Raw genomic sequence first — 17,011 nt, 5'->3', positions numbered from 1 at the left:
AAATATTTATATGAATCAATATTCTCTAAATGTTAAGGCGATGGAATTACAAGATATGTAAAGTGTTAAAATATATGTTAACAATAATAGCTGCCAATTGCTTAAACCTACTAAATAGTGGCTGGCTGGGTTATGGCAAGTGTTAGGAAGGAACGTACATCTAATTCATTTAGATGTACAGAAATAAAACAATTTGGGTATATAGTTTTGCTTTGCTGAGTGTATTGAACCTTTTTCTTCTATAATGTGAATGACGTATACAATAATATCATAAACTTGTATATTGGGCTTATTATAATAAAAAATGGAATTAGGTTACGTAAATATATATAATTTATTTTTCTTTTGCCAGTATTTCTCATCAATACATTCATTTTGTTTATATTTTCAAAAATTACTATATTATTTTCGCATAAAATAATTATAGATTACACTAAACAATTATTTCATAAATTTATATGAGCTATTTCAACCGAATAGAATTTATTAATATGCTCTGAAACTGACATTATAGCCCATACGTTTGTAAGAATGGAGGCCAAGAATATTAAGCACTTCCTGCAGCTTGCTCTAGCTCCTGTTGTGTTTTGCGGAACTTGGCCAAGTTCAGGGCGGCGATCTCTTCTGCCTCCTCGATCTGGCGTTTGTAGGTCTTGATCTTCTGCTGCAGCTTGTCGACAAGGTCCTGCATCCTCTCGTGGTTCTTCTTGTCCTCATCGGACTGGAAGGTGAGCTCCTTGATGCGCCTCTCACACTTCCTCAGGTTCTTCTGGGCGTCAGCATGACGACGAGACTCATCGTCTAACTGGCCTTCCAACTCATGAAGACGGGATTCCAGCTTACCCAAAGTCTTCCTGCCAGTTTTCAAGGCACTACTCTCGCTTTCCTCAAGTCGAAGCTGAAGATCCTTAATGGAAACTTCCAGACCCTTGCGCATCTTCTCCTGGGTCTGGGCGTGTTCCTGCTCTGCGCGGAGTTCATCAGCCAGGCGGGCGGCGTCAACCATTGCCTTCTTAGCCTTGTCCTCAGAGTTCCTGGCTTCGTTCAGCATCTCGTCGATATCAGACTGAAATTGGTATAAAAAATTATCAATTGTATATTTAACAAAATAAAAATTTCATATGGAAACAGACATCTAATACTACAATTTCAACAGCTACACAATTTAAACTTACTTGAAGGGTTGTCATTTCTCCTTCCAACTTCCTCTTGGCTATAGCGAGGGAATTGTTCTGGGCACTCAGGCTGCCCATTTTTTCATTGGCATCACTAAGCTCTGACTCTGCCTGGCGACGACCACGGTCAGACTGTTCGAGAAGTGTACGTGATTCTTCCAATTCACCATTGAGAGCCTTAGCCCGGCGATCAGCAATACTGTGTTGTTCACGGTATTCAGAGGCAAGACGTTGTTCTTCTTCTACCCGTACTTGTAGGTCCCTCATCTCGACCTGAAGTTTCTTGATATATTTTTGAAGGTCAGAGTTAGCTTTATTAGAATGGTCCAAGGCAACCTCGAGTTCACTAATATCAGTCTCCAATTTCTTCTTCTGACGGAGAGCTTCAGCCTTGCCCTTGGCTTCTGCCTCAAGGGAAGACTGCATGGTTTCAATGGCACGTTGGTGAACTTTGCTGAAAGATGAAAACACTCAAATATAACACTTTACATACTCTACATATACATACATATACACAATACTGTAAATATCAGTGAAGTAATAAAAAAATATATACTAACCGAGTGTTATCAAATTCCTCTTCTTTCTCCTGAATACGCTTGTCAATTTCCTGTTTGACTTGACTGAGTTCAAGCTGACTACGAAGCACCTTGTTTTCTTCCTGTTCAAGAGCGGCCTCAGCCTCCTCAAGAGCGGCCTGCAGTTCATCTTTTTCGATTTCAAGACGCTTGCCATTCTTCTCCAGTTCGTGGTAGGACCGACCACTTTCTCCAATCTGATCCATCAAGTCTTTGATTTCATCAGCAAGGCCTTTGTTCTCGCGGCGGACTGAGTCAAGTGTTCCAAGGTTTTCTTCATAGGAAGCCTTAACGCGGAAGAGTTCAGATGAATAGTTGCGACACTCCTTTTGGGATGAATCCAGTTCGACAGCAAGGTCGTCAACCTTCACCTTCCATTCAGTTATGATTCTATCAAAGGACTTCTGTTTCTTTTCAGCAGCTATTGCTAGGTTTTGGGCGCGTTCAGCTGCAATATGTATTTCGTCAAGCTCAGAACTAATTTGTTGCTTACTCTTTTCAAGGCTCATATTTTTTACATTGAGTTGCTCAATCTGTGATTCAGCTTCCTCAAGACGGGCAGCAAGTTTCAAGCGAGCAGCCTCAAGCTCCTCAGCCCGGGCAACTCCCTCAGACTCATATTTAGCGCGCCACATTTGGGCTTCAGTGTTGGCTTTGGAAAGTTGGCGCTGGCTGTCACTTCTACCTTCAGCTTCTTCATCCAACTGTTCGCGAAGTCCGTCAATGTCGTGTTCCAAGTTGCGATACTTTCCAAGTATAGTTGAACGCTCCTAAAACGATAGAATTCAAAATATGAATATAATATATCGCTAGCTTTTGGAGCTACGCTATAGTAATTGTCCTATTTGGTTTACGAAATACCATATTATTATATATAGATAAAAAAAAAATTACCTTGCTCTCTTCATCTGCATACTTCTTTGCTTCGTCAAGCTGAGTGCTCAGGGACACCTTCAGCTTAGACAGCATGCTAATTTGGTTGTCAGTCTCCTCAAGCTGGCGTAGGAGTTCAGCATTCTCAACAGCAAGCTTCTTTTTAGTAGCATCGAAGTCGTTGAGGGTACGATTAGCCTCTTCGAATCTGCCATTAGCCTCGTTGATCTGTTGCTGAACTTGCTTGTTTCCTTTGTCGGCAGCAGCCTAAGTAAAATATTAATGCTCAGTTTTTAATAATCGTTCTGTACTACTACTACTACTGTAGTAATGTTTTAATTCGATTAGAAACAGGAAAATATTTTAATAATGGAATTGGTAATAACATGACAAACTTATGTTTTGTGATATCTTATTTGAATTTCAAAACTGCAGCTATTTTCTTGTGATGCTCTTATTACGAAAAAGATCTAGCGAAATTACACAGGTAATGTATTGGTATTATCATCTGATAATAAACATAAAGGCATGGAAGGCTTCTAGAATATCAGTAATAACAGAAATTGACAAAGATATAAATAAAACAATATAATCTTATCTGTCGTACATCCCTTATCACTGAATATTGTCCATTATTTCATCCTATTCCTCGAACTATGACTATCATGCAAATCAATGGTGAGTGTTTAGTGAACAGTGCCTGGTCTTACCTTATCCCGAGCAAGACTATCCATGGCAGACTTGGCATCATCAGCAGCTCGCTTCAGAGCGTCTTTCTCCTTCTCAGTCCTGGTATTGTTCAAAGATAGTAACAATTAACATAGCTGCTACTGAGAGAGAGAGAGAGAGAGAGAGAGAGAGAGTCTTCCCGGGCAACTATGCTAATATATTATATATATAAATATATATATAAATATATATATATATATATATATATATATATATATATATATATATATATATATATATATATATATATATATATATATATATATATATATATATATATATATATATATATATATATATATATATATATATATATATATATATATATATATATACACATATATATATAAACTTTGGAAAACAACTATCGTCCTTGGGAAATTGGGATCACTTTTTCTTTTTATTACTAAAACTTAATGGAAAAGAATTCAGATTTTGTATATTTTTTTTATTTAAGATTAATTTTAACATTATATTTAAAGTAAGTTAGGTTAGATGAAGCTAGGTGAAGGCTTATTTTTTCTATATAATAGTCATTTGTATATATTATGGCAATGAAACAATCTACTTGATCAAATGTGACCAATCAGAAATTTAAAAAATATATAGAAATTATAGCTAGCATGTAATTATCCTTGTGCACTGTTATATATATATATATATATATATATATATATATACTGTATATATATGAGTGTGTGTGTACTTACCTGGCCTTCATCTTGGTAAGATGGTCAACTTGCTCAGACATTTCAGCGACGGCATCATTATGCTTCTTGCGAAGGAGATTGAGGGCAGACTCATGCTGGATGGTGGTTTCCTCGAGGTCACGGCGGAGTTTACCCAGTTCAGCATCACGCTTCTTGTTGAGCTCCACCTGGGCGGCTGTGGCTCCACCAGCCTCATCCAGACGATCTCCTAGGTCTCCCAATTCGCGGGCCAAGTTAGACTTACCTTTCTCAGCCTTAGCACGAGCCTGGCGCTCGTGCTCAACCTCTTGTTCTTGCTCCTCGATGCGGGACTGAAGTTCCTTTACCTGTCTTTGACTCTTAGATACAATACTCTGTTCCTCCTCAATCTTATTGGAGAGTGCGGAAATCTCTTTTTCTTTGCGTTGAATGGTGTTTTCGATTTCTCTATGATTGCGCTCCAGGTCAGAAACTGTCTCTTGGGACAATTTAAGGTCTCCTTCAACTTTCCTCTTGCTCTTTTCAACCTCAGCACGCAACTTTTTCTCGCGTTCAACGGAATCTTCAAGCTCGTCAAGAGTCTGCTCAAGCTTGGTTTTCATTTTGTTGAAATGATTGCACTTATCCTCGACGCCTTGAAGATCTTCAGCGGTCTTCTGGTTGTATTCTTGCAGTTGCTTCTTTTCTTTATTTACCTTGTTAATTAGTTCTTCTTGATGAGCAATCTCTTCATTGAGATTGTGGATCTGGTGATCCTTACCAGCTTTTTCTTGTTCAAGCTTTTGAATTGTTAGTTCGAGGTCTTCGAAATCTCTCTTCATATTGGTTGCCTCTTGGTCAGTCTTCTTCCTTTCTTGGCCGACTGCAATTCGGGCCTCTTCCTCTTTTTGTAAGTGCATGGTGACATCCTAGAAATAATAGAAATATGAAAATACATAAGATAACATGTATATTAGATATATATATATATATATATATATATATATATATATATATATATATATATATATATATATATATATATATATACAGTGTTTCCATATTAACTCCAAAACTCTCTTATATGTAAGGCAACTTACAGAGAGTTGTGCTTCAAGTTCAACTTTTTGGCTCTGCAATTTTGCTTGTTGCTCAAGAAACTCAGACATATTGCCTTTCGTAGATGAAAGAGTAGCCAGGAGATTGTTCTTTTCCTCTGTTAATGCAGCGTTGGAAACTTCCAGATCCTGACGAGCCTTAGATTCATTCTCCAAATTTTCCACCGCAGCCTTGGCCCTATCTTGAAGGGCGTTAATGACGTCTTCAATGCGAGTGACATGAAGGAGGGGTTTGACCTTCTGCCAGAGATTGAACCAGACCCAGGACTGCATCGCCTGGAATTTCCTCAGGTTGCGTTGGACAACAACAAGGGCAACACGCTGTTCCTGGAGTCTGCCGAATTCTTTACGGCCGGTGAAACCGCGCATCCATGACTGCAGCCAGGTAATGATCTTACCCAAGAAATTGTCACGGATTTCTTCCAAGTTACCCAGGACACCAGCGCGGAAGAATACCTGTGGAAAATAGATAATACAATAATAGCAGTCATAAATTAATACTTAGCAAACCATGCTATTTCAGGTGACTTACAGTAACTCAGCATAATTTGCAACGAACCATTATCAGCTACAGTAGGTAAAAAGATAATGCTGAAAGCGATGATCTGGTCTGCCAATTACGTATTGATAAAACGAAACAAATACATTGATGTACCTTAGTGTTGCCAAGACGATAGCTTTCTGGGTCCAGACCCGCCTTTTCGAAGCAAACTTTTGCAGCTTTCTTCTCGTCTGCTATATCAGTCATCTCCTTGGAAGCCAAGATTTTATAGCTGCGGGAAGATATATATATATATATATATATATATATATATATATATATATATATATATATATATATATATATATATATATATATATATATATATATATATATAGCGATATAGCTGTAATTAAAAGAAAATAATTCTACAACGTAAAACTTAACACCTAAGTTACCCAGTACTTCAAAAGAAGTATCGAGTTTTCATTCTGTAAATATTTAGGTTATAACTAACAATCATGGAAACATGGTATGTGATAATATATCCTCTGACAAAACACATACAAGTTTACAATGTAAGTTAATACTAAAGTTACGAAAACGTTTGAATAATTTTTAAGAAGTTTGTTAATGTCAGCCTCATAAGTATAAGAGACAATCCAAAAAATTTAAGAAACATGATCTTTCGAGGTAATAAACAATATATTTTTTTCCTGGTTCAGAATATACATATTTAATTGCAATATAAATTTCAATATTTTCAGTAAACTTGGAGAAAACTCACCGGTGCTTGAAGTCAGGGTAGACCATCCTGTTGGGGAAGCCCTTACGACAGATACGGATACCCTCAAGTACACCGTTACAGGTCAGCTGGTGCATGATCAAGCCGGCCTCAGTCACACCTGACGAAAGGCGATAATATTCGTAGTTTCATGCTTCCATAATTTATCATTGGGGACAAATTTTTATGGGATGTATCAAACCTCCATTTCTTGGTTTTTGCTACAGCCTTTTCTAATCTTTATAATGTAATAATAATGCAAAAGTAAAATAATGTTTGCTCGGTGCCAGAACAATACAATTTGATAATGAAATTATTCACGAAATTATCATAAAATATAGTAAGTACATATTTTTTCTGTGCTTTAATTGCTTTAATCGAAGGACCCATGTTTGTGTGGGTAACCATGAACAACTTTATTTACTATGGTGTTATGGAGAACAACAAATGAAAATAATTTCCCAGAAAAGAACAAAAGTGTTAAAAGTTATTGATGACAGGTGAATCTCAGAGGCATTTCATCAATAAGGAAGTCTTGTGTGAAATACAATTCTTGTGTAAATATTTGTTTTGACTCAAGTGATATTTAGGAAAAAGTCACTTATGCCAGACAATGGTTTGTATCGCATATACTGTATGGGATACAAGTCAGTTGCGCATCTCTCAACTTACCAGGAGACTTGGTCTCGTTGGGGACGATACAACGGATGAAGTGAGGGTGAGTAGAGTTGAGGGTCCTCATCAGGTTGTTCAACTGGTCCTGTGGGAGAAGGCATCAAGGACATATAAACCACCCTCTCAGGCAACTAAGAAAGAGGACTGGTGCTAGCATCAGTGATAAATGACCAGAATCAAGTCATTCTGAAGGATGCATTTATAGCTGGTAGAATTGTTTGTGGATTTTCTTCGTTCATTAATTTTAACGAAGATACATGAGAGAGACAAAATGATCAGTAAGTGTTAGTACTGAAAATGTCCACCGTAAGAATTGTTATAAAAATGTAAACTTTGTTTTTAAATTTTTTTAAAGAAAATGTTTTTTGACGATTAAGGTATTTCAAGGCACAGAGGATGGGAGACGCTAAAGTAAAGCAAATGCACATACCCTGTATCCAGAAGACACAGTCTTGAAGGAACCAGATTTTGCACCACGACCACCTGAAAGTAACCAAATGTGAATGCATTGCTTAAGATTTTTTACTGAAAAGTTCAGTATGAGATTTAGGTTATTTGTTACCAATGATTCACAATGAATTACAATTCCTTTAGTTCATGAATATCCAACTGTTTGGGACCAACAGTATCAGAAAAAATTGTGGAACAGGTTAAATTGTAAAAACTTCTATATTAATTTGATTTTTTTCCTCAGGCACCACACTATAAAAATTATTAGAATCATGTCTGCCTCGGCCATCAAGTTACAGGATGAAGACTGGAATCTGTGGAGAGAGAGAAGGGACATTGTTAGTGTAACTTGATATTGGCAATGTATATGAAAACCCGATGTAGTACATAATAACATGAAAGCACTGATTATTAATATGCTCTTTTATTTTACATTATTCTGAAACAAATGCAAGACATTAAGAGGTGTTGCTACCACATTTTTACGCAGTTTTTACAAACACAAAATAATGAAAAACAGACTTTCAATACTTACCACCTTTAGACTCGACGGGACCAGACTGTCCGGGATGGTCAGCAAAGATCGTGACGATAAGTTCGTTGTTGGACTTCTTGAGCTGGTCAACAACAGTGTCGTTGAGAGGATCCTTGTTCTTCTCGAGCCAGCCACTCAGGTTGTAACTGACAGTACCAGCGTAGTGAACAATGGCGAAGTGAGCTTCTGGTATACCAGCCTTTGGTGGCTTAGGCTTGATGAACACAGGAGACTTTCCAAGGTGGTTAGCATTTAACTTCTCAGAGAAAGACTTGTCAGTAGCCTTGGGGAACATAGATTCTTCCTCAAGGATGGCGAGCAAACCCATTTTCTGTCGAAAGTATAATATATTAGTACTTTCTGTATTAACGAAGATGAAGACTATGATATTCTCAAACACCTAATGTACCTGTCTTTAACTATTACCTTCTCGAAGAGCTCGATGCAGGCCTGCAGATCCATACCGAAGTCCACGAAGACCCAGTCGATGCCTTCCTTCTTGTATTCCTCCTGCTCCAGCACAAACATGTGATGGTTGAAGAACTGCTGCAGCTTCTCGTTACAGAAGTTGATGCAGATCTGTTCAAAGCCGTTGTACTGGTGGAGGTAAAAAAATATAGATTATAATTCATAGTAAATTAAGTTGTCTTAATAATAATAACATTGATAATAAGATTAATATATATGTTATATCATGACAAAGATTGCAAACATTGCCAGCAATACGCTCTTTCCTTTTCATTCAAAATTAATTATGTTTTATAGCGGTGTCTTCCATACATATGTCTGCACAATGCCTTAAAATTAAAAGAGATCACTTTATTAAATATTCACTGTAAAAAAATTCCATCACAAAACATATGCAAACAGCAAAGGAACATCATAACTTTGTTACTTACGTCGAAAATCTCGAAGCCGGCAATATCGAGCACACCGATGAATGAATGACGCTTTTGACCAGTCTCAAGAGTCTTGTTACAAATCACAACCAGCCACTTGAAGACACGATCGAAGAGACCCTTAGCCAAGGCACCGACAGAGTAATAACACTGGTTCACGTTCATGCCCTTGGCTACGAACTCTGAGCCGACCTTGATCTTGGGCTTGGTAATATTCCTGTATAGATCAGCGCCTTCAACACCCATCAGTTTGGCAACTATGTCACCTTTCTGAAAAAGAAAAGAAATTAACTAAATTTCTCTATCTAATTAACAAACATACTTCTAAAAGGTTCAAATGAGCCCTAAGGATATTACAAACTAAATTTTTACAAAACGCTGTAAGAGATAAGAGTGATTACCTCAGTACCATCGGGTTCAGCCTGCTCCTCGCGACCCCTCTGCTTAAACTTTATCTCACCCATGTGCATGACAGCGGCGGTGACCTTGTAGACTTCTTCAACGTTTCGTTTTGTGAAGCCAAGAATGTCGAAGGCGTCCTAGAGTTAGAAGGCAATGTGAAGTAAAAAATATATACTCTTGTGCTTTGATACATAGATGCAAACAGCAAAAGTAGCATCTCTAATCGATATTCGTCATTAATACATATCGATTGCAACTTTTGTACACTTTCAGTGAAACACACACAGGTGGTTGGGCCGGATAATACACCTAGTTAAACCACTCACGTGACAGAACTGCATGTCCTCGCCGTCATCAATGGAGGGGACGGTGACCTTGCCCTGAGACACGTAGTGATAATCGTAGATGTCGTCACTAAGTAAACACGAGGCTGCAGAAGGGAAAAAGTGTGAGTAATGGATCCCTATGATTAAGACTCATTTTTCTTATGCATCCCTTCTTGAAACTAAGGAATTCCTTCTTGGGAAAAAATATTATGTGATAAGTGGTCATATGCTATCTTCCGTGTTAGCTTTTAACAGTGTAAGTAGAAGTGGCCACTGAGAGAACACTTAGTCACACCGCTAAATTCAAAGATCCAACCGAGATTTATAAAGTAGAAAGTATCAAAGTCCGGCTGATTATTCTCTCAGGTTTGGACTTTAAACGAGTGTTTTAAAACTGAAGACATAAAGCAAAGGGGACAGAATATCGATTAATCGTCTTAGAATTCTTCGATATTCAAACCAATCCATAATAGGAGCTGCACTACGCAACAGCACAACTCACTTAACAGAAGTTTTCTCTGCTTCATCAGCGGAGGAGACAGTAATGTTGCTGCGATATTGTTGCTGTAATTTAGAAAACATCTTTTAAATGAGGAGCAAAGAATGTCACGCCAATGTGAATACCTAAAATATTAATGGTGCAATTGTCGTGTGGACACACACACACACACACACACACACACACACACACACACACACACACTCACACACACACAAACAGATTTACTTTACGTACAGACAAAGCGACAGACAAACAGACAAACACCCATAGCCCACGATAGTTTAAACAGTCATAATTGGAAATTATTGCCTACTAACCAATTTGGTACTTGTAATGTGTTACTCAGAAGACAAATGAGTTTTAGTAAGAAAACTAATGGGTACGTATCGCATTTTAGAGCTATTTCGCATTGAAGAATAGTATTTTGTTTATAAAATATTATTTTGTCATTGTTTCGTTTATCTCTGAAGCGATGTTTTTCTCAGGACACGCCATACTGGGACAACCTTTATATAGTTATTAAGTATTACTAAAAAATATCAAAAAAAAAAAATCTTAAGGCACTCGGAAATGTCGAAGTTTCTGGCTTAATGCCCACTTCATAATAACGATGAAAATAAATTGAAATACAATTTTTATTTGTACTAAAACGTAAAATAATAGAACATATATATATATATACATAATCAACACCTCACTCCGCCAGTATTCGAACCCACGATCTTAAGACTGTGACCTCGGAACTTTACCTCTGGGCCACCAGGACCACTAAAGTCAGTTCCCCACCCACGATCTTAAGACTGTGACCGGGGAATGTTACCTCTGGGCCACCAGGACACTAAAAGCAGTCCAAGACTGCTTTTAGTGTCCTGGTGGGGTGAGGTGTTGATTATATGTAGAAGTCCGCGTGCTTTATTCGGTTAATGAAATAATATATATATATATATATATATATATATATATATATATATATATATATATATATATATATATATATATATATATATATATATATATATATATATATATTTTTTTTTTTTTTTTTTTTAATACAATACCTCCCTATACACTGATGTAAAATGGGGACACATAAGTAAAGTACAAGAGCCATAAAAAATAAATACTTACGCTTGAGCTCCTTAATCTGGTCGGACATCATCTCGTAGAAGATATGGTAGGAACGCTCGGCGGGCTGCTGGGAGATGACACGAGCCTTCTCCAGCAGGTAGACCTCAATATCAGCACCGGACAGCTTGCCATTTTGTTGGAAGTGGATACGGATGAACTTACCCTGTGTAGAGAACGGATGGCATGACCTCATGAAACTTGGGTTAGACACATTAAATGAACACTAATTTAATACAGAGTTTTGTTTCTCAGAAAGTTACAATAATATTTTCTACTTTATGGTTATAGAGAAGAGAAGATGGTTCAACTCACGAAGCGGGAGGAGTTGTCGTTACGGGTGGTCTTGGCGTTACCGAAGGCCTCCAGTACAGGGTTGGTCTGGATGATCTGGTCCTCGAGGTTCTGAAGTGCAAGTGAGAGTTGCTTTATTACTACCGTGTCGGAGCAAACTATTTGACGAGACCCGGTTTGAATTTTGTTTATTTAAAACACCGAAGTATCTAACTAAAGGCTTTAATAATTTAGCAAGAGAAAATCTGAAAAAAACTTCCATGCATAAACTTACCTGTTTGGCTACCTCGCCCTTCTTCTTGGTGGTGGCGCCGACGTTGGCGAAGTAGGAGAGTACCTTCTTGGTGTTCTCTGTCTTACCAGCACCAGACTCACCGCTGTGGTAGGAAATAAAGTTATTCCGTTATTGAAAGATAACAAATATGTCAAATGGCAAAAACTGATACAGGAACACTAAATACACAGGTGTAGTCCATTACAAATTATATTATCATTAGTGTGATAATTGGCCTCATTTATCAAAGTTTAATATTATATTAGTTCTACTTTTCGCTTTCCATATACATGTTTTTCTTCTTTATTAAAGTGTTTATGTTCATACAATTATAGGTTCACTTACGTGATAAGCATAGACTGGTTCTCGCCAACTGTAAGGAGAAAGAGCAAATATCTTTAGAGGTGGTGAGTTTATTTCCTATCTGTTGACAATATATTCCCCAAGTTTATATGATCTTTGGTATACTTAAGCCGTGACTGGGTTTTGTATTTGCATTATTTCTTACGACTTGCAAAGAAAACAAGATAAACACTCACGTTGCATCATGTTCATGTAGGCACCGTCGGCGATGGCGAAGAGATGAGGAGGCACTTCATTACGCCTCTTACCCTGGTAGATCTTGACCGTACGGTTGGTGTAGATGGGGTACCGCTTGTAGGGGTTGATGGCGATACAGAAGAGACCGGAGTAGGTGTAGATGAGCCTGTGGACGTAACGGCTCTTCAAGTTGTACAGGACGGAGGCATCGTTAAGGTAAGTCAAGTTAGACATGTCCTCGCATTTCTCGTACTTGGGAGGATTGACCTGTCCTACTTGGTCCTTCTTCCAATTCTTGGTCTCACCACCTGCGTAGACAGTAATAAGGTCACCCTTGGTCCCTTGGATCTCACCTTCGATGAAGCCTTCCTTAGGATCAGGGATCCAGCAAGACTTCTTGGAGTCATAAGGCTTGGTGGCATCCTTCATCTTCATCTCCATAGAGATGAACAAGAACTCGGAGGGGTCAGGGTCGGGACCCGTGCTCTTTTTCACGTGGCCGGGCATTTTGGTGGTGGGTGCCTAAAGTTGTCGAAGTAGATAGTGAACTTCGATGGTATAGTTCGTTCAGATATTCCTGTAAGGCAAAAAGAAGAATTCATAATCATGTTAAAAGCAAAAATTCTAATATATTGCCAGGAAAGGCCAAGTATGGGACCGTATGAAGAGAGATGATGTAATATCATGGTAACAGCCTGGGGCCTCCGAGCGAATCCCCACAGTGATACCCTTTACTTTGCATTATTTGTCTATGGAATCATTGATTTTCTTAAAAATATTTATTATTGACTCTTATTTTGGCAAATATGGGGAGATGGCTCCTTGCAGAAATAGTCGTATAATTATGAATTTCCTACAGGCTACGAGACAGCAACCGCTAAGCTAAAGCTGGCACCCAGGGATGAGTAAATTATTCCCGAGTTAGTCACACAGTTCATTGTTTATTACAGAACAAAATCAAACCACATGAAAGCATATAATTATGTAGTTAGTGCTACTGAGTTCAGATACCTCCTAAGATAATGATTCGTTCTATGAGTCTCTTAAAACCATTCTAGATTAACCCTTTAGAGGGCAAAGTATTACTTAAGTATTTTATTATGGCTATCGCCAGACGATTTTATTCAGCTGAGGGGAGCCCCTGTCCGCTAAAGGGTGAAGCATTGTGACAGAAAACAGCAGCATCTTTTAAACACAGACAATTAACACTTGAATAGGAAGGTTAAGGGTGCTTTCCCTTATTCACTGTTATAGACAGTTACAAACACGCTCATATTTTGAAAACAAATCTACCATTCTCAACAAGTTTTGTATAAATTAAACTCAGTTATTTTAAAAGCCAAAATATAGCACTAAGTAACCATGAACTCTCACGAAGACAGTACGTGTACTAAGTAATAAGACAAGCAGAAGCACAGAGAAAGTCACTAGTTTTCCAACACAGCAATATTCCTCAGGATAACTTACGACACGCTTCACTGCACTACCACCAGAACACCACCGTCTCAAGCACCCACCGGAGCGCGTCTGAAGGTGACCCGCAAGCAAGGTACCAGGTCAGTTAGCGCTGAGACCAAACGGGAATTGAGGAGAGGTTGGGGGGGGCTGGCAAGCAAGTATCATGCAAAAATAGAGCCAAGCGATCACGCTGACCATCGCCTTTTCGAGTCGAGTCTCTCCACCACAGTACACCCGGGTAAATTCTTCTGTTACAGACTGAAAATTATAATAAACCATCGGTTTATGTTTGTTTTTTGTTTGATTTTTCATTTTGTGTATAAATAAATAAATATATATATATATATATATATATATATATATATATATATATATATATATATATATATATATATATATATATATATATATATATATATATATATATATATATATATATATATATATATATTACATTGACTTCAGTGAACACCTTTCGACTTATTGTTATAGATATATTAGGGTTCCGGGTGGTAGATCGCCTATGGCCTTTATCACAGGTAGAACTAATACTCTGCCTCTATATTGCTTTTTTGTGATATGTTTATTAAGGTGAGGCTCTCAAGAGACATTCTGCAAGATTCCTCTGTTTCGTCGGAATCTGTCTCAGATTATTGTCATATAGCCAAAAGTCTCTTGGATGCTACAGTAATGTTGTCCAACTTTATGTTAGTGTTACCAAGCTTTATGCTAGTACTACCAAAATTTGAGTTAGCACTTCCAAGTTGTATGCTATTACTATCAGGCTAGTATTGCCAAATGTGTGCTAGTGCTACCAAGCTTTATGCTAACACAACCAAGAATTAAATTAGGACTACCAAGCTTTATGTTAGTACTACCAAGCTTTATGCTAATACTACCAAGCTTTATGCTAGCACTACCAATCTTTATATTAGTACTGTTAGTCCTTATGCTATCACTACCAAGCGTGTGCTAGTACTACCAAGATTTATGCTAGTACAACCAAGTTTTAACTTATCACTACCAATCTTTGTTAGTGTCACCCAGCTTTATGCTAATGCCAGCAAGGTTTATGTTTATGCCCCCAAGCTTTATGGTACTGCCACCAATCGTTTTGATAGTGCCATCAGGCTTTCTACCACATCCACCAAACTTTATGGCAGCATTGTTAAACTTTACGTAAGTGCCACGAAAGGTTCATGGCAGATCTTGATCGTCGGTTTAAAAAGTGCTGCACTAAGGATATACAGATTCGCAATTGTTCATCCGCATAGTTCCTGAAAGGTATGCACTGTACTCCGTGCTTACCAGTGGCCGCAGTGGGGTTAGTAAAGAGTAGCTATAGGGTTGGTTACTTGGCGTGAGACCTGGCCCCGAGAGATTCTTACGATGCCAAATAGGATGAATTTTTAATGGATACATAATCCATTAAGATAGAAGGATTCGGTACAGGTTGGTTCAGTGACATAGACCTTGTTCCCGGTGGTGGAGTTTAGTCCATTGCATTCCTGACGTTTTTGCCAAATAATGGTACTTTTTATTCTTGGTACAAAGTGATGGGAATATAGTTCATGTAACGTAACCAAACCCTAAATATACTTACTTAACTTAATCTTACTTAGCCGAATATAGGTACCGTTTGGTCATGTTATGATAGTAAACGACATCTTGAATTGAACAAAGTCAATTTTACCATACGAGGATTCCTTTCCACCAATTAATAGAAATAAAATTTAGAGAATCCTTATGTGGCAAAGAAAAATAACATAAATGTTTTAAAGTTGAATTAGCCGCTTGATATGGTTGTGAGATATGGCAATTAGCCATCTCTCACTGTATCGTGAAGCTAAAAGACGAGAGCAGGAAACCTCTATCAGAGGCTGACTAGACACCAGAGGAGACTCGCATTCTTGCGGGAATAGCTACTCTCCCGTAACGGTTTCTATACGCCATAGCCTACTGGATCTTGTGCGCATGCACTGATTCTCGCTGTTCAACAGCAATTTCATATTAATAAGTGACTCTGTCATTTGTCCAAATTTTTGACACCTCACGAGCGCTCAGGACTGACAACCTTAGCATTCCCTCCCCACAGTTAGTGTGAGTGACCCACACAACTGCAAGGGAAGCGCTAACTGTTGTCCTTCCTGACGTGGTAGGAGGGCTTTCTCTCTTTACTACATTTTTTCTATCACTTACCCTGGCCGAGGCACCTGCTGATTTGTCCATACTTCAGTATTCGTGCTACAGCCCTCCCAGTGGTGCACACCTCACAGAGTGGGATTGTGTGTTTCCAGTGGGGGTCGGGGAAATAACCTGAGCCAATCCAGCAGTGACGTCTGTGATCGTGCAGGCACACCACTGTTCGGGGGTCGCCCTTAAGTAAAAGTCTTTTTTTTTTGGCACTAAGGGCCTTACATAACCTTAGTGCACCAACATCAGTATATGTAAAAAACAACTAAAACTGTACCCAAGGGGTGGTTCCCAGCCACCCCAACCATGCCCTCTGGGAGGGGAAACACCAAGCCGCCCTCTACTCGTCCAGGCAGGGACAAGCAGAGGCGGGAGACCAATCATAATGACCCACGACTGCCAAGACCAATGACAGACAAAGGCAATGTAACGACCACCGACCAAAACACCCAACAAAGACGTAACATTGAAGTGTCAACTGAGAAGGCCAGAGTAATCCACTTTCGGACTGTTGACACGTCCACCTCGTTTGACAAAATTAATGGGTTCATTATCCAGAAGGCCATTAAGGATCAGATAGGGGACGTGGAGAAAGTCCGAAAGACAAGAAAAGCGAACTCCAAGTTACTGTTAAAGACGCACAGCAAATGAGGGACGCCTTGAATCTGAAAACATTTCATTCAGCTATAGTGGAACCGTATATCCCAGCATTTCTCAATACCTGTAAGGCTGTAGTTAACAGCTACGAATTCCAGGGAATGAGTAATGACGAAATTAAGTACCACATGAAAGATCAAGGAGTCGTCGATGCCTTCGTCTTTAATAGGAGGACCGCAGACGGAGAACGAAAACGATCAACTACAACTGTACTGACCTTTGACGGACTTGTTAGGCCCACTCATGTCTTGGTAGGATATGAGAGAGTCCAAACG

General features: G+C 38.6%; 1 protein-coding gene across 2 annotated transcripts; it reads right to left on the bottom strand.

Moving 5' to 3' along the window:
• Positions 1-200: 200 nt before the first annotated feature.
• LOC121859400 (myosin heavy chain, muscle-like) lies at positions 201-13,994 on the bottom strand. Of its 2 annotated transcripts, XM_042356183.1 has the most exons (22): positions 13,896-13,994; positions 12,428-13,005; positions 12,234-12,261; positions 11,889-11,991; positions 11,636-11,725; positions 11,324-11,486; positions 9,694-9,797; positions 9,367-9,504; positions 8,966-9,235; positions 8,493-8,663; positions 8,070-8,397; positions 7,512-7,564; positions 7,079-7,166; positions 6,410-6,527; positions 5,797-5,914; positions 5,124-5,597; positions 4,066-4,952; positions 3,337-3,415; positions 2,648-2,893; positions 1,736-2,523; positions 1,176-1,629; positions 201-1,066 (listed from the first exon to the last, which is right to left on the bottom strand). In XM_042356183.1, the coding sequence occupies exons 2-22, from the start codon at positions 12,933-12,935 to the stop codon at positions 548-550; spliced, it is 5,727 nt and encodes a 1,908-aa protein (XP_042212117.1). In that variant the 5' UTR covers positions 12,936-13,005; positions 13,896-13,994; the 3' UTR covers positions 201-547. The 2 variants fall into 2 exon arrangements, with proteins under 2 accessions (XP_042212117.1, XP_042212118.1); XM_042356184.1 differs by lacking the exons at positions 11,636-11,725; positions 11,889-11,991; positions 12,234-12,261; positions 12,428-13,005; positions 13,896-13,994 and adding an exon at positions 10,196-10,257 and having other exon boundaries at positions 11,324-11,434.
• Between the last annotated feature and the right edge of the window lie 3,017 nt (positions 13,995-17,011).

This window comes from Homarus americanus, unplaced genomic scaffold, assembly GCF_018991925.1.
Source record: "Homarus americanus isolate GMGI-L3 unplaced genomic scaffold, GMGI_Hamer_2.0 scaffold7626, whole genome shotgun sequence".
NCBI lineage: Eukaryota > Metazoa > Arthropoda > Malacostraca > Decapoda > Nephropidae > Homarus > Homarus americanus.
This window is presented reverse-complemented; position numbering and strand designations above follow the sequence as displayed.

Bases quoted from the DNA above. Each gene is read 5' to 3' on its own strand.
- LOC121859400 (XM_042356183.1), bottom strand. From the start codon at position 12,935: ATGCCCGGCCACGTGAAAAAGAGCACGGGTCCCGACCCTGACCCCTCC. The intron at 11,992-12,233 runs GTAAGTGAACCT...TTCCTACCACAG, and splicing joins AACCAGTCTATGCTTATCAC to CGGTGAGTCTGGTGCTGGTA. The intron at 8,664-8,965 runs GTAAGTAACAAA...TACCTCCACCAG, and splicing joins CCGGCTTCGAGATTTTCGAC to TACAACGGCTTTGAACAGAT.